Raw genomic sequence first — 24293 nt, forward strand, 5'->3', positions numbered from 1 at the left:
CCTCTAGGCCTACCCACACAAGCGAGGTACCATTTTTACCAGAAGACTTGTGGGAATGCTGGATGGAAGGAAATGTGTGGCTCCTCTCAGATTCCAGGATCTTGTATAAACCTAAATGTGAGAAAGTTTTTTTTTTTTAACCAAATTGAGGTTTGCAATGGATTCTGGGTAACAGAACCTGGCAAAAGCCCCACAAACCACCCCATCTTCGATTCACCTAGGTGTCTACTTTTCAAAGATGCACAGGCTTGGTAGGATTCTAGTTGCTGGCTGAGCTAAAGGTGAAAATCAACAGCTAGAGACTTTGCAAAAACACACGTCAGATTTCAATATAAAACTGACTTGTCCAAGTTTTGTTTCTTGTGGTGAGCATTAGGCCAACCCACACAAATGAGGTACCATTTTTGTCGGGAGACAGTAGAAGAAAAGGTGTTGTTGCCCCTTGTCTTTCTACATTTTTTCCTGCCAAATGTAAGTCAATGTAAAAAAGACAACTATTTAGAGAAATGGCCTGTAATTCACATGCTAGTATGGGAATTCAGAGATGTGAAAATAACCACTGCTTCTCAACCCCGTATCTTGGGCACATTTTGGAAATACAAGGGCTTCCTTGATACCTATTTTTCACTCTTCATATTCCATCAAATGAATTGCTGTATACCCGGCATAAAATGAAAACCCGTTGCAAGGTGCCGCTCTTACTGGCTCAGGGTACCTTGGATTCTTGATGAATCTAAAAGCCCTATATATCCTCACAACCAGAAGAATCCAGCACACGTAATGGTCTATTGCTTTTAGTAATCAGAAATTGCAGGAAAAAAAAGTTAGAGTAAAATGTGGCGAGAAATGGCTGTTTTTTCACCTCAATTTAATTTTTTTTTCCTGCTATTTTCTGTGGAAAACCTTGCAAGATCTACACAAATGATCCCTTGCTGAAATCAGAATTTTGTCTACTTTTCAGAAATGTTTAGCTGTCCAGGATCCAGCATTGGTTTCACATCAATTTCTGGCACTAACTGGAAGGAGGCTTAAAGCACAAAAACCTAGTAAAAATGGGGTATGTCCCAGTAAAATGCCAAAATTGTTCTGAAAAATTGTGGTTTTCTGATTAAAGTCTGCCTGTGCCTAAAAGATGGCAAGACTGACTTTAGCATTGCAAACCCGTTGTTGATGTCATTTTCGGGGGGGGGGGGGGGGGGGGGGGAAGGATTGTTTAAAAGAAAAAAAAAAAGAAAAAAAAAAACTCTGCAGCACCCCACCCACTTTTTTTTTTTTTTTTTTTTTAAAGAGAATTTGGCTGCATTTTGGTTAATTTCTTGGTCTCCTCCAGGGGGAGCCCATAAACTCTGGGTACCTCTAGAACCCCTAGGATGTTGGAAAAAAATGGGACGCAAAGTTTGCTTAGGTAGCTTATGTAGACAAAAAGTTGAGGGCTTAAGTGCGAACTGCTCAAAATAGCCAAAAAAGGCCTGGCAACTAAGGGGGAAAGGGCCTGGCAGCGAAGGGGTTAATGTACACATGTGAGAAAGCATATAGAATTTGATTTAGAGGATTTTTCCTAGTATGTTTTTTGGACAGATGTGTAATTACAATAGACAGTTTGTATAGTGTGCCACTATATGATTTGAGGACGGTAAAATTGTTACCAAGTTTTAAGGCTCATTCTGAAACAGTATGGGATAAGCATTTTTTTTTTAATTACTTAAACTGCATCGTTACCAGACTTCAAATACTGCTACGTACACTGAAGCTCACGCTGGATTTAGGGAATGCAGGGCTCCGTGTAGTGACTGCTGTGCATCTTTCACTGCAGCCGGAGACACCACTGAGGTTTAATAGTGAGCGAGACAACAAATTATCTGGACAGCCGAACGTCGGCTCTGGCTCCACGGCACCAAGCCCTAAAAAAGTCTGCATGTAAAGCATGCAAACAAGTAAAAAAAAAAAAAAAAAAAAAATCTAATTTAGATATAAATGTCTCTTCAGACCGCAGAAGTCTACTTAACACGGAAGAAAGCGTTTCAGCTTAACAGTTACAAAAAGTGACAGTTTTAAAACATGAACCTGGAAGCATTCCAGCTCCCCTGGCCCCAATGACAATGTCAATCAATTAGGAGGAAAGCCAATTAGGTGTGTTTTTTTTTTTTTTTTTTTTAAATAGATTGAGGAACTTTATAGTTTATTTTTGTAAAACTCACATCCTAAGCACACATTTAAAGGTTCAGTCGTGTTAATGAAGAAAAACGAGGGTGGGTGAAATAAAATACTTGCCTAAGATCACACAAGCTAGGATTGATACTAAATAACGACCATTTAACTTCAGCATCTGTTCAGACATACGCAGGTAAATAATCTGCTGTGAACAAAATCTTTAGCTTTTCTGGCAGTTTTTGGCAACAGACTAAGCCACAAGTTACTTCAACATGAGGCACTGCTGCTTACACAAGGTGTATTCAAGCCTTTACCTTGTTAACAAGCAGTACTGTATTCACTTAAAACTGTATTGCATCATAGAATACTTGGTTCCAGACTGTACCCTATGTTCATTCGATTACAAAACAGTATTTTGTACAGTACATCATTGTATACAAAAGAATGATAGACAAAGTTTGAATTAATCTCAGCCACTGGTTATATGTCTGGACTGCATCCCAATCCACTGTTATTTTGTACACCATGCCACCTCACATTGAACCCAACCATATGCAATTCAGCCTGGACCCGTTCCAAAGGGAACACTTCAGCCCTGAACACCAGCAACATAGGACTGAATCTGTGTAGTTCGGGCTCATTAGCCAGGTATAGCTTAGCCCCAGTAGCAGTGAGCACGGGACCCATGCCTCGGCATACCGGTCACAACGTAGGGTAACATACTAAAGTATACAAAAATGTGAAAGGGAACGAATCATGGTCACCCCTCTACTTCAATTTTGTAAAACGATGTAATGTTTGTGGAGTAATGTACATTGCAGTACGAGGACAAGGATGTCATAGTAATGTAGCATCTGAGGTCAAACAGTGAACTGTAACTGAAATAAGTGGGTTAAAAGTTTTTAAATGCAAGTTCTGGTATCATTTCAGCACCTAAATGGAACGTTAGTTTTACCTTTGGTTTCAAAGAATCTGCTTTCTAACCTGTATTAAGATCTCATTACCTAACCTATAAACTTTATCCTAACCTTTAATTTGGTCAGTGAATTTCATGGATTTCTTTTTTCACTTTCTTGCACCTTAACCCTATTTACAATAGTCCTCTTGCTCAGGCATGTGCCAATAGGGGGTGGCCACACGGTCGGCCATGATGCCATGTTACGTTAACCATTTTGTTTGCTTCTGTATCATTGTACAATTTTTTCTCTCTCCAGCATGGCAGGTGGCACAAGTTATAGAATTTGTTAACATTAACTTGTGAATTGCAATGGGTTGGCAAAACTGAACCAGAATCATAACTTACGTTTTAACCATTTACTTTTTCCCCCCAGTAATTTTTGTTTTTTATAATCTCTGCTGCTCAGGTGAGGGTGGTGTGTGGTGGGGATTTCACGAGGCCTGGCTAGGGCCTGCACCCAACCACCCATGCCTGCCCAACCCACAAAATACAGTTAGGTGGGCCGCAGAGTCTTGGCAGGTAGCAGACTGGCCAACCAGCAGTTTTGACCCAGCCCTCGCTGTCCATGCCATTTAAGGGTGTGCTGTTGATGCTGCCCAAAGGGCCTAGCTGTCAGGCTGTGTGGTCTAGTAAAGCAGTCATTAGACATAATGCTCAATATTTCACAGACCAACCACTGCTTTTGAAGAAAAGAAAATATTTTATTTTGCGCACATTACTTAATACAATGCTTAAATGAACAGATTTGTAGGTTGGCAGGTGGAAATACCAACGGTGAGGTGCTGAAGCAGTGCATAATTCTGCAAGAGCGGATCCCTAGACCCACCCCCCCCCCCCCCACCCAACCTATAACATATTGGGCAGGGTTCTATATGGAACAAATTTAAGCCTATTGGGTTGGCCAGGAAGAAATAATTGATGAAGTGGACGTTAACATGAGTCAATGCAAGCATTCAAATGATGGACAACAGAATACTTTTCTTAGAGCAATACCTACTAAAAGCACCAAATAACTATTCTCCTAATAAATATTAAAGGTTTTCATTCTCCAGTTACCTTGTGAAGGAATTTGTTCTACCTGTACAAGCCATGCTAAGCAGCCTTCGACCCTACAAAAAGGGTCCTTACAAAGTAGAGCTATAAAGCTAAAACACAAGCTTCAAGGATTCTTACAGTGAAGCGAGTCCCTGGGATACGTGTTGCTGCTCAAACTTTCAGTTTCTCACTAAGGGATCTTGGGAGGCTCACCACTGCAGCTGGGTGCCATCTCAAAGTTCCAATGTCCTGTAACAGCTATCACAAAATATCCTGCATGTAGCCTCTATCCAATCAGGATCGAACCATACACTTTGAATACGCCAATCTGATACATGATCAGATGGGTCCAGCTATGCTGGAACTTGTTACCAGTGTTAACCTCTTCATGCCCACCAGAAGAGCTCTTTAATCACCAATTTCTCAAAACCTGCTTAACAGACTTACACCCAATTTAAAAAAAAAAAAAAACACACGCCTCTCCTAAAGTAAAGTACTGATTGTGTCACATTTGGTGTTCAGTTCTTTGACTGATTTTCCATAGAAAAGTTCGATGTTTTAGGTGCCCTCCACTGACTCAGGAGTTTTAGGCACTGCTTGACAATCCGCAACCTTTCCATAAAGGAGCCAAAGTGGATTAACTTTTTGTGGAAAGCTTCATGCAGATTACACACATCATATATACATACAAATATCTACCTACAGAAGCTTTATGTGCTGCTGCACTTCTTCCCCCCCCATCACATCTGCATTTAAGGTTTATGAAATGGCATTTTATCATGTTTTGTTAATTCTATTTAGGAAAACTAAGGATGCAGAGGATTAAATATATGCAGCGAAATAGATGTGACTACTAGAGTTGTTTCCCCATTTACATGCAGTCTGTAAGGTAATAAAACGTGTTTCTCACTTTACTGTACTGAGGTAAAAACTCAAACTAGACTGCTGCACTATAGCAATAAATGTGCAGTCATTAGTACAGTTCTAACATGTTATTTGCACTGTGACATAATTCACATATATACACACTCACTGAAACAGGTTAAGGTTAGCTATGGTTGAGCAACAAAACTGAACAAGACTCGAAATTCATCAGTGAACTTTGTGCAACACACAATATACACTATAACCCATGTCCAGCCTTTATTCCCCACCATAGAGCTGATGGAATACATTATAAAGTGTCTACAACAATGCAAAACATTGGGATATGGTGTAAGTTGTGTAACATACAACTGGCAAATGTAAGTATGATGGTGTATGTTGAATCATAGATGACCTTTAACCCCTTCGCTGCCAGGCCTTTTCCCCCCTCAGGTGCCAAGCCTTTTTTTGGCTATTTGGGGCAGTTCGCGCTTAGGCCCTCATAACTTTATGTCTACATAAGCTACCCACGCCAAATTTGCGTCCTTTTTTTCAAACATCCTAGGGATGCTAGCGGTACCCAGACTTTGTGGGTTCCCCAGAAGGAGGCCAAGAAATTAGCCAAAATACAGTGATTTCTTTTTTTTTCCCCAAACAAATGGGAAAAAGGGGCTGCAGAAGAAGGCTTGTGGTTTTTTCCCTGAAAAGGGCATCAACAAAGGGTTTGCGGTGCTAAAATCACCGGCTTCCCAGCTTTCAGGAACAGGCAGACTTGAATCAGAAAACCCAATTTTTCAACACAATTTTGGCATTTTACTGGGACATACCCCATTTTTACGATTGTTTGTGCTTTCAGCCTCCTTCCAGTCAGTGACAGAAATGGGCATGAAACCAACGCTGGATTCCAGAAACCGCAACATTTCTGAACAGTAGACAAAAATCTGAATTCAGCAAGGGGTCATTTGTGTAGATCCTACAAGGGTTTCCCACAGAAAACAACTGAAAAAGAAAAATATTGAAATTGAGGTGAAAAAAACATCAAATTTTCTCTACTTTTTACTCTAACTTTTTCCTGCAATGTCACATTTTCGAAAGCAATATACTGTTACGTCTGCTGGACTCTTCTGGTTGCGGGGATATATATGGCTTGTAGGTTCATCAAGAACTCTAGGTACCCAGAGCCAATAAATGACCTGCACCCTGCAGTGGGTTTTCATTCTATACCGGGTATACAGCAATTCATTTGCTGAAATATAAAGAATAAAAAATCGTTATCAAGAAAACCTTTGTATTTCCAAAATGGGCACAAGATAAGGTGTTGAGAAGCAGTGGTTATTGGCACATCTCTGAATTCCGGGGTGCCCATACTAGCATGTGAATTACAGGGAATTTCTCAAATAGACGTCTTTTTTACACACTGTCTAACATTTGGAAGGAAAAACTGTAGAGAAAGACAAGGGGCAACAACACTTGTTTTGCTATTCTATGTTCCCCCAAGTCTCCTGATAATTATACCTCACTTGTGTGGTTAGACCTAGCGCCCGCGACAGGATATGCCCCAAAACACAACGGCAGGGGGCAGAAATGGCCTAAAATGAATTTTGCCCACCACCACCCCCCCCCTGGATCGCCCCCCCCCCCGGAGCGACCCTTGCCTACAAGGTCACTCCCCTTGCGCGATGGCGCGCAAAAAAAAAAAAAAAAAGATCCCTGGTGCCTAGTGGTTTCTGCTCCCTTGGGGGCAGATTGACCAACAATCGGTCAATCTGCCCCCAAGGGGGGCAGAAATGGGCTAAATACAATTTGCCCCTCAGGGGAGCGACCCTTGCCTAATGGGTCGCTCCCCATCTCTAAAAAAAAAAAAAAAAAAAAAAAACCCACAAAAAAACAATTTGCCCTGGCGCCTAGAGGTTTCTGCCCCCCTTGGGGGCAGATGGACCTAAAATCAGCCGATCTGCCCCCAAAGCGGGCAGAAATGGCCTAAATACAATTTGCCCCTCCAGGGGAGCGACCGTTGCCTAAGGGGACGCTCCCCATCTGTAAAACACAACAACAAAAATCCCTGGTGCCTAGTGGTTTCTGCCCCACGTGGGGGCAGATCGGCCTAATAAAAATAGGCTGATCTGCCCCCATGGGGGGCAGAAATGGCCTAAAATTAATTTGCCCCCCAGGGGAACGACCCTTGCCTAAGGGGTCGCTCCCCTTACGTGAAAAACAAACAAAAAAAACTCCCTGGTGTCTAGTGGTTTCTGCCCCCCTTGGGGGCAGATTGGCCTCATAAAAATAGGCCAATCTGCCCCCAAGGGGGGGCAGAAATGGCCTAAATATAATTTCCCCCCCTATGGGAGCGACCCTTGCCTAAGGGGTCGCTCCCCACACCTAAAACACAAAAGAAAACAAATAAAAAAACTAACAAAAACAAAAGTATCCCTGGTGTCTAGAGGCAACCATTACGTCAGTGGCGGGGAAGGGGTTAACTGTATTTAAAGTAAATTTCAAGAAATATATACCGCAGTCATCTGCCATACCATCCTGCATGGTCTCAAGTCCTGCACCTAATCTGGTTTGGCTACAAGTAGGATGCACAACCAAGCTGGCCTTGCATTGGGCTGAATTGGTCAGCTGCTAATATGCATTCAAACAGCACCAAGGTTTTAAGGTAACAAACCGTATTGGCCCCCAACATTGCTTGGACACCCTCACTAGTCTTACCCCTCCCAGGTCTGCTCAAATAAAAATAACTTTACATAACAAAAAGAAATCAAAACATCTGTCTAATTTTGTGCAAATTAGAAGTAGGTCAAACTGACTGGCACATTAAGTCTAATTTGACCCACCCCCTAACAAATTTCATGGATAGTCAAACAATTAAAAAGTTACTACTAGGTGTATTGGTGAGTAAATCTATAGACAAGCCATACAAAAGTGTTAAACCCATTCAATCACACTGCACCTTTTCAAAAGCCACTTTAAAGACCACTAGGTTAATTTGCACAATGCCAACAAAAGTAAGCTTTCTTGACAAAGTTCTACTTTTATGCCAAGGTTACTGTTAATCTGTTTTGAGTTTTGGCTGTAGGCATGAGCAGATATTTACAGTGGAGCTAAAACAAAATTAATGATTTTATTTACTCCCTCTTCAGCCCATCCCTCCTCCATTTCCTTGCATGACATTTGATATGTTGACTACACTGGGTGCCACATTTGATGAAGTTTCATCAAAGAAGGAATTCTAGAGTGCAGGATCAAGACCAAATTCAAAGCTAACGAGAAAGTGGCTCTTCAGTGGAAGGTATGGCTGAACAAGAGCTACATATGGTGGGGGACTGTCACTGATTATCTCTATATAAAAAATGTTCCCCCCAGATAGGCAAGGATACAACAAAATCATACAAGACAGTCAGTCTTATAAGGTTATGCAGATTTCAAGGAACTAGTGGAACAAAGAAATATTAAAATTAGTCTACAATGCTTCATCTACATTAATGCGATTGACTAATCCAGGATACGTTCATTGGATTTCAAATTTAGGTAAGTAAAGTAAGTATTTTACAGTCTCTTCAAGCAACTATCCCAGAGACCCATTTCACCCTCATTATTAGTACACTAGCACCTTGTTGCAAAGGGTGCCTCAGTATGACGAGGCAGCCCTAGCTTCGAGAGACCCATGAATTTAGCCTTTTGTCCCTTTTCTTTTCTGTCCCCAGCACGTGCATGCTGAGGACCTTGGAAATATTGATAGTGTGTAGCTCTGCAGTGGGGTTGGGGGAAGGGTAGTGGTGCATGGGAGGTGGACCCCCCCTATTGAGTAGGATTACTGTAAACTGAAAAGGATTATTCTAGACAGACAATTATGTCGGCACCTTGCTAATTTATAGTGGCCTGACAAGCTTTTACTTCATGGGGAGATTGGGCATCCCTGTTAAAATTGTCATCCAGTCTGTTCCAGTCCAACAGCTGTTTCAACTTCATTTCTGTTAAAAAAAAATCAGTATTGGAAAGATCAGTAAGTGAAACATTACCTTATACAACCTTTGTATAAATTACACTGCATCGCCCCAGAATCTATAATACTTGAATACCAGGCTAAACTGAACAGCTATAGAAAACTGGTAACAGGCCTCCATGAAGCATTGGACAACTATTCTCTAAGCGACCATAAATCTTTCTTAGGAAATAGTGGGGAAAGCATCTACAAAGAGGAAGACAGGGTGAACTCCTAAAGACCATGACTAAAGTCGTAGGGAAGCCTAAAATAAATCCAGTTTTTTTTTTTTTAAATAATCTTTCATGATTGACACTGGTCCCTTTAATTGCTTCACAAAGCAAATCGGAGCCCCACAGCATGTCAGCGAAGTGGTCATCTTGGAGACATGTAGATCCTGCAATTCTGTCCAAAAGTGCACAATTCTATCTCAATAGGGAGAAAACTTAAATGAGTATTCTGGCTATTACTCCCTGAAAGGAGCTAGCACCGATTCACAGCACAGACACCATAGGACTCTAAGAACAGAGTGATTGATGCCTCCCTATAGAGATCAGAGTTTAACAATGAACATGCATACTAGTGGATGCACTACCAACACCATTTATATGCTGAATGATAAATTGTAGAAGTTTTAAGGCATATGGCATCCCTTTCCTCAAAATTATAAATAGCCATCGCCCAATCATTAACAGTTTACAGTCATCTGCTGGTTAATTTTACTCTAGATTGTCAACACCAACAAAGCATTTTACAAAATAACAGCACTCAGATACACAATGAGGATGACACTGCAGCAAGCACAAGAAATTTGTATTAAGGCACCTGGTGTTTATTTTAGTAAAGGCTGCGAAAATTAAAAAACGTTAGCTATACAGTTCTCTGCAAGACAAAAGAAACAGATAGGCAACTTCTCGAAGAACGCCTATACGAGGTACATAGTCAATGATGTGTTTGCCCCCACCTTTCCCCATTACTTCCTCACCCACTATCTTCTTCAGGGGATCACAAAACATAAGAAAACACAACTATGGCACAAACATTACACTGAAAACCTATATGAAAATTGTAAACTACCATTTTATTGCTGAAAACCCAAAGATAGTCAAACCGAGAACCAGGAGTGCTGCACCCTAGATCTTGGACTCTTACAACAAACCAAAGTGCTAATGAGGCTGTTAGTTGTTCTGGAGCTGCTCTGGCCCCCAGGTGCATTCGTGTTGATGATGCTGATAAGAAAAGTTTCATTACAGTCAATTGAAAGTGACCTACATGAAAGGTGAACAGGAGAAAATAAAGAGGCAATCTGAAGACCCAACTACACCAAGGTGATTCGAATAGGAAAATAAGTGGGCAGAAAAGTAACTGGATGCTAGGATAGAAAACGCACCGAAGACTGAGCTTCAGCAAAGGGCGGGTGAGAGGGACATTTTTTTTTTTAGCTACAATGTATATCCTAGGCTTAATGGTTTTCTGTCACACAGAAAACCAAGACTTTACACTCCCCTCACTAACTCCCTCCTTCAAAACAGAGACCGGCACAGTTGCCTCTAAATTCTTACCACTACAGAAAGTACATAGGCGCACTGTGGAAGCTCCAACCATAGCCGACTTCGTCGATTAAGCATAATTTACTGCTTCCAAGACATCCTAAATCATTAAGGTGCGAGAAATTTCAATGAAAGTGTTACTCCGTGTAAGTGATTACAACGTACCCAGTGTGTCTCCTGGTCATTCTCTTAGTCCCCTTGGTTCCATAAATATGGCCTAGAACGTGCTGTCCATTAAGGACTAGCTGAAAAGGAATATCAGACTTAACATGGGTTTTTACCCTGCAAGCCTTTCAACTTAAGAGTTTCAAGGCGTGGACCTCTACAATGTGTGGTGACACCACAGCTTTACAACTCACGTCTTTACATGACATGGTTAAGTCTGATTTGTATATACATACATTTTGTGGGTTGCCCCACTAAACTTCAGGGGATATGTGGCGGGGGAGGGGCCTTGACAAGCCCACCTTTTTCCAAAAAGGTATTACCTCCTTTATATATACCTACCCCTGGACCCCAAACCACCACTTTTACCTTGAGCCATAGTCTCAAATCCACCAGACAATCCCTGCCTCTACCTCACTTACAGGTCCCTTCTTTCTCCCCTTGCCATGATTCAGTCTCAACCTCCTCCTTGTGAGTTTCTCTCTGGGTTCAAGACTAAGGAGGAAAAATGAGTGACAGTCCACCAAAGTAATGGCCAGTAGGCCCCACCTGCAACCAATGGCTAAACGTTCGCTGTGTTCTTACCTCCTTTTACCTAGGCCCCAAATTCAGCCTTCCCTCCAGTTTCTTAGTCACCCTTACCTCCCTTTACCAAACACTAATGTTATCCTTGCCTCTCCTTCCCCTCCCCCCCCAAAAAAAACATGCAAACACAAGCCCCACCTTTTTAGCTCTTCCCAGCCCTTAAAAATCACCCTTACTCTGTTGCCTTTACCAATTTCAAACACAAAAACAGCTGAGTTAAAGAACTGTGTGGTAAAGATAAAGTTCCATTAAAATCTTAGACGTTACATATTGCTGAAAACATTAACCATATGTTGACCAATTACAGACTGTTGCACCTAAAATGTCAGTGCCATTGCTCACTCTTAGGTTGCATTCAGCACTGACGCAGTTTAATACAACTATTTGGGAAAAAACTGTGGCCTGTGCAGTTTCGAAGTCTTAACCCTGAACATCTACTACTCGAAAAAACAAATTATAGCAGCGCTGGAAACGGTCATTGATGTTCTGTCTCACCAATGGGCACAAAGGGACTCATTACTTATGACAGCGATGCCTTCAAAGGAGAAGGCGGTTCAGTACAATTGATGAGACAATTGCTCTAGCTTTCTTGCAAGGTAATGATAAAAAATAACTGCTTTCTTACTAAGAAGTAAGAGATGCAGATATTTTGTTTTTGTGTGGGTAGATTTCATTTGACATCTGCTCAAATGATAGCATTACTCTGACCATTTTGGATTAAACATAAGTTGTTTACCAGGGGCAGGACTTTAGAATTCTGGAGAGTTTAAAGTGACCAACGGCACACAAGTACTGACCATGCATAAAGGTGGGCAAGATTGAAGGGATAACAGGAAAGAGTAGGCCCTACAAACATAGCATTAGGTTAAGTACAAAATGAACACAACAGGGTGAGTGGCCCATTACCTGCTGTCAGGGCCTGTAGCACATTCTGTAGCCTTCATTGAACTACTGAAGGAATGATCTTGAGGAATTTCGTCCCAAAACAATCTCCAAGTATTTCACCCCAAAACAATCTCAAAGCATTTTCCATTGACCTTTTTGGAAAAAGATCGCAAAAACGGGTGTACAGATTCACCACAAATATGGCAGGAAGCTAGATCTTAGGCCAGAGAGTGTGCTTCTTGTAAATCCAGTCAGTAGTAGAGGATATAAAGCTTCAAAAAAATGTGTATCTGGACAAGAGTACCTCAAACCCAATAAAAAAAAAAAAAAGAAAAAAAAAAGCCCTCTGATTGGATGAGTGTTTTTTTTTTTTACCCTTGCGCCATCTGAGAGCAAGGCTCAGATTGGCTGCCTGCAAAATGGGAAAAATGTTGCAGGCAGCCATTGCAGGAATCTGGGAATTGATAACTTTTTTTTAAAGCCCATGAGCATTTCTAGTTTTATATTCATTTACGGGGAGGAGGAATGCAGCTTACCTCCCCGAGCAACAGATTGGCTCGATACCTTGTGGCCAAAGAACATTGGGGGCATACCTGTAGAGGCCCCAGAGACGCCATCCCGAGGTGCTTGTTCCTTCACTGTGTCCCGAGGAGCCCACTTGAGGACAATAGTTTTCCCTGACTACAGACCTGGAAAGCAAGTGTACGCATGCACATGTGAAGTGAGAACATGCTTTAATACTTGGCTCATATTACTAGAAGGATAAGGCACATACATTAGGAAAATAAAACTATCAAATTTATGGTCCGTTTAGTTTTATTAAATAGCTAAAAGAAGAAAAACTGCTGAATTTGAGACTGCAAAGTTCAAAAATAGTCACATAAATCGGGTTATTTTCACACCAACAGTTTGAGAAGTTGACTAGTCTTGTTAGAGCATGTTCGAGGCTCAGAGCCGAGACAATTGACAAAGAATCAAATGCAAGTTTAAAGTGTTACAGAGGTCACCAAGCTGGATACAGAGGATGTCCAAACAAGCTGCTTACAGTGAACAGTGATAAGAGAAAAAGTGCAGAGCAGTCAAACACTGCATGTCTGCATAAAGGGTTTCGCTCTCATAACAGAATGGGTAATTGCAGATATATCCTTGCAACGAAGATATCAAGATAAGCTGACCACCACTACAATGAATTATCTTTGGAGGTCAATTAAAAAATAACTAAATACGGATAAGCTACAGGGGTAGGGAAGAACCGTTGACCAGCTAATGTTTGTTAGAAAATGCAACTGAGTATAACTGGCTTTAAAGCACGTGGGTTGCTTAGTTCCAATAGTCCAATTACATTCGCAGCCCCTCATTCCAGACCGAATCCCACAGGGCTATTGTAATTCCATATACATCTTTCAGTTTTTAGTCTCCTCCTTTTCACACAGCTTAGCCTCCGTGCTTCTGCACAAATAGTGAATGTTTCACTGAATCGAGTGCAGTGAGAAATAGTGAAGTACTTCCTTCCACGTAGAATGGCCACGAACTACCACTTCACAACCCCTTTCAATCCCATGGGGTGGAGTATGAATTAAGGGAAGAAATATCAAAAAGGATAGGAGTTCACACATAGCCTTAATATCCATTTCCACAGGGCAGCTCCTCCGCTAAAGTGGAGGAGTGTGGCCCTGCTGTTTTTTTCCAAAAAGGAAAAATAAAATGATAACGTACATTACGTTGTTTTATTTTTCCTTGTAGGGCAGGGCTGGAGGTGAGGGGCGCTATGTGCGCACAAAGTGCAGACGTCTTTTGGGCTGGCAGTGTTCGGCCGGCCAAAAAGACATGCACACTTTGCACGTTCTCTACCTGGCTTTATAGCAGAGCCGATTGAAGAACATGCACAAGCTCCCACTCCTTGTCTGAGCCACTCAGACCAATCACAAGTGGCTGGGAGCCTGTGCAGCCAGGAGGAAGGTAAGTGTGTGAGATATAGATATAGATATTTCACGCTCTGTCCTGCTCTGCAACCCCCCCCCCCCGTTCATTTGCAGCCACCACTGCATTTCCAACCAGCACAACTGGCTCTGCTAGCTTGTTGTCATACCCTGGGATAGGGAAGAGTGCAGGAGTGTAACAGAGTCCAATCCCATCGGGGCAGAGTAATTCATGAGAAATTAAAATGAAGGAACACATGGGATGCAGTGATCTGAAAGACTGCTTTTGGTTACCCTCTACCAAGTACAGATGGCAGGCACCAGTACCTTAGATTTATTGTCACTATGCATAAGGATACCTTAATACTGGCCCTTGCATTCTTACCCAAGAAATCAGTTTATGCATTTGTGATGCTGCACAGAGCATTTATAGAATTCTTCAAACGTTGTGTATCATTGCCCAGGATTAAGTCAGAACAAATTCATATTAGTTAGGATCACAAACAGATGATGGCTTGGCTCCAAATTTAAAAATAAATAAATAAACCACACACCTCTAAGAGTTCTTAACTGCCTCTGACCAATAGCTATTGTGAAGTCTGTTTCTACCATGATCTTAATAGTAGCCCGAATATGTATCCCAAGGAAGTAAACCACTGACTGAGCGCTACCCATGATTCGACTACCATTTAATATCTAGATATTTAACTCTATGTATCAAAGTGAGTTCTGTTTATTGTAACTTAATACAAAATCCAGAGATGTGAAGTTCTAAATACAGCCTCAAATAGGACCTTCTCACACATCCTAGTGTTGGCGTAATCTATGCATAAAGGTGAAGCAATGTAACGTCAAATCACTGACCAGCAGCCTTGATTTAAAAAAAAAAAAAAAAAAAAAAAAAAAAACACACACACGTTTGAAAATACTCTACATACTTCACGAATACGTGTAAAAGGTGATGTGTAGCTAGCTGCCCATCCAAAATCTTTTGAAGTTCTTCAATTGCAGCATTCATTGAGATGTTTAACATCTCAAATAAGGAAACAAATTAGCAATGCTGCTTAAATTGGGAACATTGTGCAAAAACAGAGAATGTTTAAGGTCCATCAACAGATGTCGGATGTGGCCTTCTGAAAAATCTCCCTGATCCATTCTACAGCGCCTAGTGTTAATGGAAAAAGGAAAGTAACTCCCACAGCCAAGGTAAAGAGTAACATCTTACTGACAACGCAACACGTTTATAGACCGTACGCACGTGCGATAAGCTGGGCTAAATACGAAAACCAGGTCAAATGACAACTCCTTTCTGTAATGTAGGTGGCACTTCTTTGGAACATCAGTGCTAGGACGTCAACCGTGTGTTAAGAATTGCAATTGAGACCGTGATAGTTATCCACTTCCGCCACTAAATAACGGAAGCGTGGACATTCCTGGCAAATGAGGAGTTACAGAACATTGCACTTCGAGGGATGCCGGGCATGATCAAATGGATTTGGCGTTGTTGGGATCAATCCTTTCCCCTGGAAAGGTACATTTGGGGTAGAGGATCCTGGATTGCTATAAATAGTAGTTACTTGGTCATAATACAGACACTAATAGATTCATTCACTATTGGACGGCACCGTACTTCGGGTGAAACGCGGTTATAAAAAGAGGAAAACTAAGTTAATCACGGTACAGGGCCCTCACAAGTTTGGCATGCAGCAATGTTTGCTAGAGGGAGGTTGTGGAGGACCACGCGAGATCTACTGTCACCTCGGTTACTAAAGTTTAAGGTGGAACAGCGGAACGAGAAGCCATGTTCGGGAGGGGACGCATTAGTTTCACCGATCGCACACTTACAATCAGCGCCTTGAAGCAGCATAGAAGGAGTTTGTTGGTTCCCGCGAGGAATAAGATAACGGGGAGCTTCGCACAAAGACAGCTGATGCACATCCGTAAAGAAAGCCACTGCTGTCATTTCGACGGAAGCTGACCATTTGTGACAAAGGACACGGTTTGTTTACACGTTCATCCCAAATGGGCGACTAAATACCCAAATACAAGGTCACGGCACTTTTCGCGTCTAGCACCACAATATCCCGTTCTCCATATCACAGCCAAGGTCCGGACCCTTGCTCACAGCTGTGTCTTACAATACAGACCTTGAAGAAAGAGCCGGCCAGCTCCGTGCCGCCAGTGGTCAAGGCCGGGGGGTGGGGAGGCGGCCGTCAGTGGGAACAACGAACTGAGCAAACCATTATGGGGTGGGGGAAACAGATAATATCACCACTACATCCACGCACGAGGCAGACGTCCAGTGACAGGTGCTCGAGGTGGACGGGGGCATTTTATAGCCTCTACCAAAGCTCCTTGCGACTGGTTTTCCAATTAAACCAAGGATAACGGCCGGCTTACTGACTTTGGACAGCCCTGGTTCTTTGGGGGGGGGGGGGGGGGGGGGGGTGGTGGTTGTGGAGGAGAAGAGGAAAGGAGGCAAAGCGCCGCCGGAGGTTGGGGGGGGGGGGGGGACGAACAGCGCCACCGGCGGGAGATGGGGGAACTTGCGCCGATGCTGGGTAGCGCAGAGGCAGCTGATGCTCCTCGAGGAATGTGAATGGGGGCTCCCTGGGTAGGCTCACCTGCTCAAGGACCTCAGGCTCACCTGTATTATATTTCTTTTGAGCTGTGTTAACATCCAATCTGGAGATGAGCATAACTCCCACGGGGTGAAGAAAAAAAACACGAATGTCACCTGGAGTTGGGGAGAGGTACAAGATGCCCCATCATGAAGAAACCATATTTCTTTTCACATAACCCATTGCAGACCTGCAGACACCGGGCCTGGGCTCTGCGCCGTCCTACGGAGCTCCAGCCACTGCAGCGAATACATGCCTTGAAACGAGTCATCTGTAGCAACCAGTTCCGGGGCCCAACTGCCGTGTACAGGTGTACTCACCCCATGCAGGCCGGCTGGCGGCCAGCAGCAGCACCGCCAGCAACACAGCGCCCGAACCCCCGCGCCGCAACGACATCTCCGCAACCAACAGCCCCTGCGCCAGGGCTTCAGCAGGTCCAGCAACCCGATCCAGCAGTGAAAATTCAGGCAGGGATCCAAACTGACTGATGCAAGCCCCAACCCCGCACAGTCCGGCTCTGCTCCCTCGCCACGGGGCTCGCTGAACCGGACGCCTCCTTTCTCCGTGGCCGGGAAGGTGCAATAGGAAGCTGTCCTGGAGGGCGCGCGCGCTCCTTATAGCGCTCTCCGGCGCCCCCTGCCGCCAGCGCGCGCCGCCGCTCCCGCCAGACGCGCGCGCCGCTCAGCCGATCCCAATTTCCCCCGCCGAGCTCTAGGTGCAATCAGAGGGCACGCGCTGCACGTGCGCCCCAGTGTCTGCCACCGGCCGTCAGGTGAGCGCCGTCTGCTATTCGATGCAAGGCCTTAGGAAGGAGGCGGTGGGGTCCTGCGCGTTATGTACCTGTACCGCCTCTCAAGTCTCTTCAACCCCAGGGCAGTGCCGGAGAGCTCGAGCACAGCTGGAACGACTGTTGGCATCTTGCCCTGCGTGCTATGTGGCTCTCCCTTTTGTGGTTTAAGAAAAACACCCTCTGCGTTTCTGCTTGACAGCAATGAGTGTTTCTGCATCCGATTTTCCAAGCGTTTTCACGTTGGATCTGACAAGGTGTCCATCTGTCTGCGTCTTTTGCTCTGTCGTGAATGTGATATGCCAATGGTGTGTACTTTCCACCTTAGGTTGTGGACAAACCACAGTATGCGCTGAACGTGGCAGGACATGGACCCCTCTCCTTAAGTTTACAAAATGTATTGCCTGCTATTGTTTCTTGAATGCTGGGTTCCCGGGGTTCTCTCGCGTTGATTGTAAGGATTGCAGTGTTTGCCTTGTGGTGTAGTGCTCTGATGGAGAGAGAGACTGGGTCTGCCTCCCTGGTGTAAGCGACTCTTGCTAAGTTCACTGGCTTTCGTTTTTTTCCGCTGTATATATTATTGCCTTTTGTAGAGCCAACTCCTCTCCATGAGCTTTCAGAGCTCTGTACAGTGCACATTTAAACATAAAGCTAGCAATATTTGTCTGTGTTAGCACATTAAACGTTTGCGATTCATATATACAGGAATAATAACGCTGCAGTGAAGTTGGTTTCTGTAAATAATGCAGAGAGCCTGGAGCCTTAGCACTATGGAAGATCAAGTTAAGGAAGGGCATGGGAAAAAGAAGGATAAACAATATAAATCAGTGGTTCCCAACCTTTGGACCTCTGAGGCCCCCCACCTTATCATTACTGGAATCCAGGGACCCCCATTGAATCATTATTGAAATCCGGGGATCCTCCAATGAGTCATTACTGAAAGCTGGGTACCAATTCTGTTAATATTATTTATTTTCTAAGTGGTTGCAGACCCCCTGAGGAGGCTTCGCAGACGCACAGGTATCCCCGGACCACAGTTTGGGAACCACTGATATAAATGAATATATGTCTAGTAAGGGAATAGGGCAAAGATCTACTCACGCAGTTTCAGAAAATTTTAAAAATGTCGCATTGTAAAATAAGCTGTTGTGTCTTACCTGGAACATAATACAGTGCAACGGAGGAGTAAACTACAAATCTCGCCAACCTGGGTGTCTGAGTGCTGTTCAATGCAAGCTGAATTCAGCAAGTCAATCATGTTTTGACTGTAACAGCATTCACTCACAATATAGTACCGTTATACATAATAAATAGGAGACTTGAGGAGTGGAAAATACTATTTTTGCTTTATAGCAATTCACTACAGAGAGAAATAAAAAGCACACTTCCCTCAACTTGGCCCAACCTCATTACCAATGAATTGCATAAAAGCACAACACTGAGGTGTGTATCTGCCACCCTAAATCCATACTAAGATGAACAAGAAATATTTACCTTGAATAACTCCCCAATATGACACAATTAAAATAAAACCTGTACACCTTTTATTACAAACCACTGTACATATAGATCTAAGTCATTGATCAGAGCGTTCTATACAATTAAACAGGATCAAAAGAGAACTGAACATATTCCACGTCGTTTAACTAAAGTGCATGTTTGCAAATCCATCATTTGTTGTCTCCTCTCAGCTATTTACTGGGTGCTTGTCAGGTCTTTTTCACGACACAATATTTTTGGGTGTTGTTTCCATGGTTGATATGAATGTCGTGTAGATTTCTTTCAGTCTGGCTAGGTCTTGAGGCGCTTTTCAAAGTTAGGAAGAAGGAAGGGACAGATGCAGCCAATGACAGTCCTAAAACAGCTGCTTCTGTTCCAGTGGGAGAGGAGAAGCCATGACTGAAAGAGTGAGAAAGATACATGAAAACGAGGAGAAGATAGGGATGTAGGAAAATAGATACAATGCATGAAAGGAGAAAAAGAGGAGATTTGGAGAGAAAGGAGCAGGGATTAAAGGATACACTAAACGAGGTGAGAGGAGGTTAAAGGGAAAATAAGAAGAAAGAAGTTACATAGGAGAACAGGGAAACAAGAAGAAGACTGAACAGAGATGAAGGTTGTGGAAAAATTTCGGAGAGGAGTAGAATATTGGCAAAGGAGAAAAGAACGTATGAAGAATGCACAGAGAAGAGGTTCTGACATCGCCATTTATCCAACTTCCCTTAAATACTGCCATACCTGTTCACAGGTTCAAAGCTGTGACTAGATTTAACACTGCTAAAATCCGGCTGGTGAATGTTGTGGGGATGAAAGACAATCTGCTGACTTCCAATTAGGAGTCTGCTGCCTTCTCTTTCAGTGCCCCTCAAGTCTGTCTTAAGAAAACTTGGAATCACTTTCCTCTTATAATGGACATCATTGAGTTAATTTACCCAGGGCCAAGGCCCTTCTAACTCTGATTCTCAGTCACATCTGGGTCACTGGCCGCAAGGTACATATCTTTACTAGTGATCAAGGACATTTTCTCTTTTAGGAAAAAATGGTGCACTGGGGATCCTGAACACACAAGAATGACTTTCTGGATAAGTGCCTTAGAAGATTTGGGAAGACCAAAACTTTCAATCTTACTTTATGGGAATGCCCCAGGGTTCATCCTTGCTGGTCTAGTATTGAAACAGACTGTGCAGAGCACTAAGAGGTGGAGTTCAAATGACGGAAGTGGGGCATTTGGGAAGAACAAGCTTTGACAACATATTAGAAACTGTTCGTAAATTTGTTCCTAGTGGTGCTAAGAAGTTATACAGAGCAGATATGATGCAGTCCTCAGATGCCCATGCTGGAGATGTGTTGCAGAAATGGAGATTGGCCTGTGGAGCTTGGTAGAGTGGTTCATTGCACCCTTGATTCACTCATAAGTTTCAAGTGTGGAGTCACTGGCAGAAGTACACCAGTTCTGGCCGACTAGCTGGTAAATAATTCATTAAAGAACACAGTGGATTGGGCTTAAAGACAGGATGGAATTGTGTACGAAGGCCAGACTGTTGCTGTTGTTAGAGATTTTTATGAATTTGTATTTTCATGCATCATTAACAACGTGCAAAATATGATGTTATGTTGATTCTACATGTACACACTGATATTTTGCTGATATATTTAAAATGTTTCCTATGACATATAGAATTGTGTTTTCGTGACACTTGTTAACTAGGCCTTAAGTAGGGCCAAGCAGCCATTTGGTTCAAAATGGATGCCCCCCCTGCACATTTCACAGTTTTTATTTCTGTAGCACACACTCAAGCAGAATCATGTTTGTTTATTTACATTGTCATTGCTCATGTTGAGTATTCCCTGGCCCAGTCAGAAAGCTGTGTCCTTGCTTCAAGGTCATTTCGCTACCTCATTTACCCTATTCATTAAAAATAACTTGCTGTTATTCATGTGTCTAGTTTGTTTTAGCATCTTCAGATGGCATTATCATAGAATGGGAAGAATCAATTTTTATGTAGTAGGATAGTGCTTAGGTGCTAGCGCAATATGACACCTAATCAAATTGTGCTCAGAATTACTGAGAATGTAACATTTTCCATCACACCATAGTGATTCTGCAGTTTTGGTGATTTAACATTGGCAAATAATGTATATTAATCTTCAGTTTTGGGGTTGATCCAGAAGACTTTCCTGAAGATTTAGATACTGCTAGAGATGCTGTCAGTTTCTCTTTTGATTTTGCTGCCCACTTGAGACTTAGAATGTTTTTGATTTTGCACTTCGCTGTAATGATATATTTGCTGAGAGCCTTCACTGCATTTACTCTGTTCTGTACTTTTTAAAAATGTTTTTGTAATAAATCTAGTAAATTATTCTGCTGATCTAAAACTCATTTATTGATTTGGGCCCTTTTATTTAATTGACTGTATTTTGACCATTCTTATGTGAAAGGAGGTGCCTTACCTGGGGGATTCATTTCCTCATGAAATGAAGGTTTAACACCGTCTCTGATCCATCAAACTGTCGGCGTTGAGGTAATATTTTGGGGTGTCAATATTTTGAGGATTCCCTTACCTACACTGTGTTGGAATGATTAAAAAAAATCACATTCAGAATATCATCTTTCATAAATTCCAAGTCTTTTATCACTAAATCTTCTCCCAAAAGGATAATATATTTGTAAACAATTCATAACATGATGTTTATGTCAGATGATATTTCTAACTCCCATATTCTAACATACAACTGATGTGTTGTGTTCATTGGATTGTACAAAAAAGTCAGAGATTTTGCTGTGTGAGAAGTAGGCTTTTATTCCGTTGACGTGCTGAGCTTACACATGTCCTCTCACACATAGCTTAGTCAGTGATATTCGGACAGGTGTGAATCTCAGATTTCCCAACTAAAAAAGCAGTGCGCTCCAGGGTGAAGGGGTGAGATGACCAAAGTTCAGGAGTAACTATTTCCATGAGGAATAGGCTCAGTACTGATTTAAATTAGTTTGGCCTCTCTCTAGAGTTGCACAATGGGCAGCAAACAAAGGGGTTGGAATGCAACCCCAAGCATTTTCCACAGGTTAGACTATTTGCAAGCATTCATCCCATCACCTTTTGGTTGTTCGATTGCCAGTAGGATGCCTGAAAGCTAGAGGCTGGTTCAGCTTTACAAGCCTCGTTAATTCCAAAAAGTAGTACATTTGCATCCATTCAGCAAGTACTTCTGCGGGTGCAGAATTACTTTTTTTTTGGTAAACTGGTCACCTAATATGTTTAAGATTCTGACAAAAAATGAACACGTTATAACTCTCAGTGAAAAGAGAACGAGAGGGCTGTGTGTTAGCAGCTTTTCTTTTTAATATTTACATCAATAACCTATGCACACACCTGTCTTTATCTACCAAGGACGTTCCAAAAATTGGCAATTCATCTGTTCCGGCATTATTATATGCCGACGATGCAGTTTTAATGGCTCATGCACCTCATGCCTTACATACATTGGTAATTCCTTTGTCTCTTTCATGAGTAAACTGGACATGACCACAAATTATGGGAAGTCCCGTTATGGCTTGTGGGCCAGGCAGGAGAAATTTGACACAACCCTGAATTACAAGATCATTCCCTGAATTCTGTGCAGAATTTTTGTTATCTGGGCATCACCTTTGATCCCTCCAACTCTTGGCAATCACATGTTAATTCTGCTTGCACAAAACTAGAAAGGCGACAGGCTCTCTTTTTAATCTGCTTCGAAGGGAAGGTAACGGGTCGTTTTCTCCATACATTAAGATTTTCACTCTGCAATGTGAATCTCCCCCCAGACTGACCTGAGTATATTTTACACTCCAAACTTAATATTGCCTATTTTTCTGATACTATTAGAGTAGCCCCCTCCTTCTCTGGGTAAGTGGCTGGTCCAATCTGGAGGCTGCTTTGACTAGAGCAGTCATTCGTGATTGCCTTCATATTGAAAGGGAATTTTCCATCCTCTGGCTGAAGTTTGTCATGGAAGCCCTTACGGACATTGGTCTCCTAGATATATTTTTCTCTCCCTCTAGTCTCTGCAAACAGGACAGAAGGTTAATCAAGTCCTGCTTTGATGAGTATGCCACTTAACAAAGCATGGAGGAGGCCCTTAATAAGACCTCCGTACACAATTATTTTAGAACTTTAGCTACGGGGAATGTGGCCTTTTATCTAACACTCAAACTCTCACAATGGGAAAGGTCCCTTCTTGGGGCAATGTGTGGCTCCTTCTGTGTTTCACTGGTGAGGTGTGACGGGCTGAGAGTGACCCGCCAGCACAGGAACCGGACTTGTGCTGTCTCTGACCCATCTAACCCCAAGCTTCCTGATTTCCTTCCCCGTGATTGGCTGGTTCCACTCCAGCCACGGGAAGACGGTAGGTCAAAAGTAGCGGCGCCAGCACCTGAGGCGTCCGTGTTAGGAGGTGGAGAAGGAGTCCTGAAGGACGCCGAAAAAACACGAGGACGAGAAGAAGACAACCAGAAGGAAGCAGAAAGCAAGCGAGGACGAGAAGAAGACGATCGGGTGGACGCGGAGTGCAAAGCAGGAGTCCGTGCAGCAGAAGACCGGGAGGGCGAGGGAAACCGGTGGCCTGACGCGAGGAATCCAACACCACGACGGGCATCCAACACCAACGTCGGAAGCCTCAGCATCGAGAAACCCCGGGGAAGCGAATCGCTATTGCCCGCCATGCTTCAGGAGAAGCGTGGCTCTACCAGGTGCGTGAGACTTGAGGAATAAAGGAAGCGGGAGGGCGACAAGGGAAAAAAGGGTAAAGGAAAGGGGGGGATGGGCTGGGCATTAATGCACAAACCACTATACAGCACATAGGCACGGGGTAGCGCACAAAACAGAGCACGGAGAATTTTAAACTGAATAGTACAAGATAGGAGGATTGTGGGCTAAAGCAGAAAAGAGACAAGCGAAACAATACAGGAAGAAGAGACGTCCTAGAAAGAAAGAAACAAGAAGAGCGGGAACTAGAGAAAGATAGAGCAGAGCAAAGCCGAATACAACAGACAAAGAAAAAGGGAGAAGAGGAAGCAGTTCAGGAGAAACTAAGGAGAGAAAATAGAGGCCTGATAAACGAAATGAAAGAAAGAGAAGGCAGGGGAAGAGATAGACAAAAGGAACATAACCCAAAAGTACTTACCGGTATATCTTTCTGTCTCTCCACATGCGTTTCCCGGGGAACCTGTGAGAGGAAGGAAGCCAAAGAGAAGACTGAGAAGAGCAGTCCAAAGAATAACACCGTAAAAACTAGAGGAAAGAAGACAGGAA

At 43.0% G+C, this 24293-nt stretch overlaps 1 protein-coding gene across 2 annotated transcripts in view; it reads right to left on the reverse strand.

The window, feature by feature from the left end:
• The window catches only part of VLDLR (very low density lipoprotein receptor), a 309483-nt gene extending 291682 nt beyond the window's left edge, over nt 1-17801 (reverse strand). Inside the window, exon 1 of one of the 2 annotated variants that reach the window (XM_069228453.1) lies at nt 17039-17801. In XM_069228453.1, coding sequence (XP_069084554.1) covers nt 17039-17114 — 76 coding nt within the window. In that variant the 5' untranslated portion in view covers nt 17115-17801. The remainder of the gene's footprint in view (nt 1-17038) is intronic. The other variant, XM_069228463.1, reaches the window with a different exon arrangement.
• Nucleotides 17802-24293: the final 6492 nt, after the last annotated feature.

The sequence above is a fragment of the Pleurodeles waltl genome, chromosome 1_1 (genome assembly GCF_031143425.1).
Source record: "Pleurodeles waltl isolate 20211129_DDA chromosome 1_1, aPleWal1.hap1.20221129, whole genome shotgun sequence".
NCBI lineage: Eukaryota > Metazoa > Chordata > Amphibia > Caudata > Salamandridae > Pleurodeles > Pleurodeles waltl.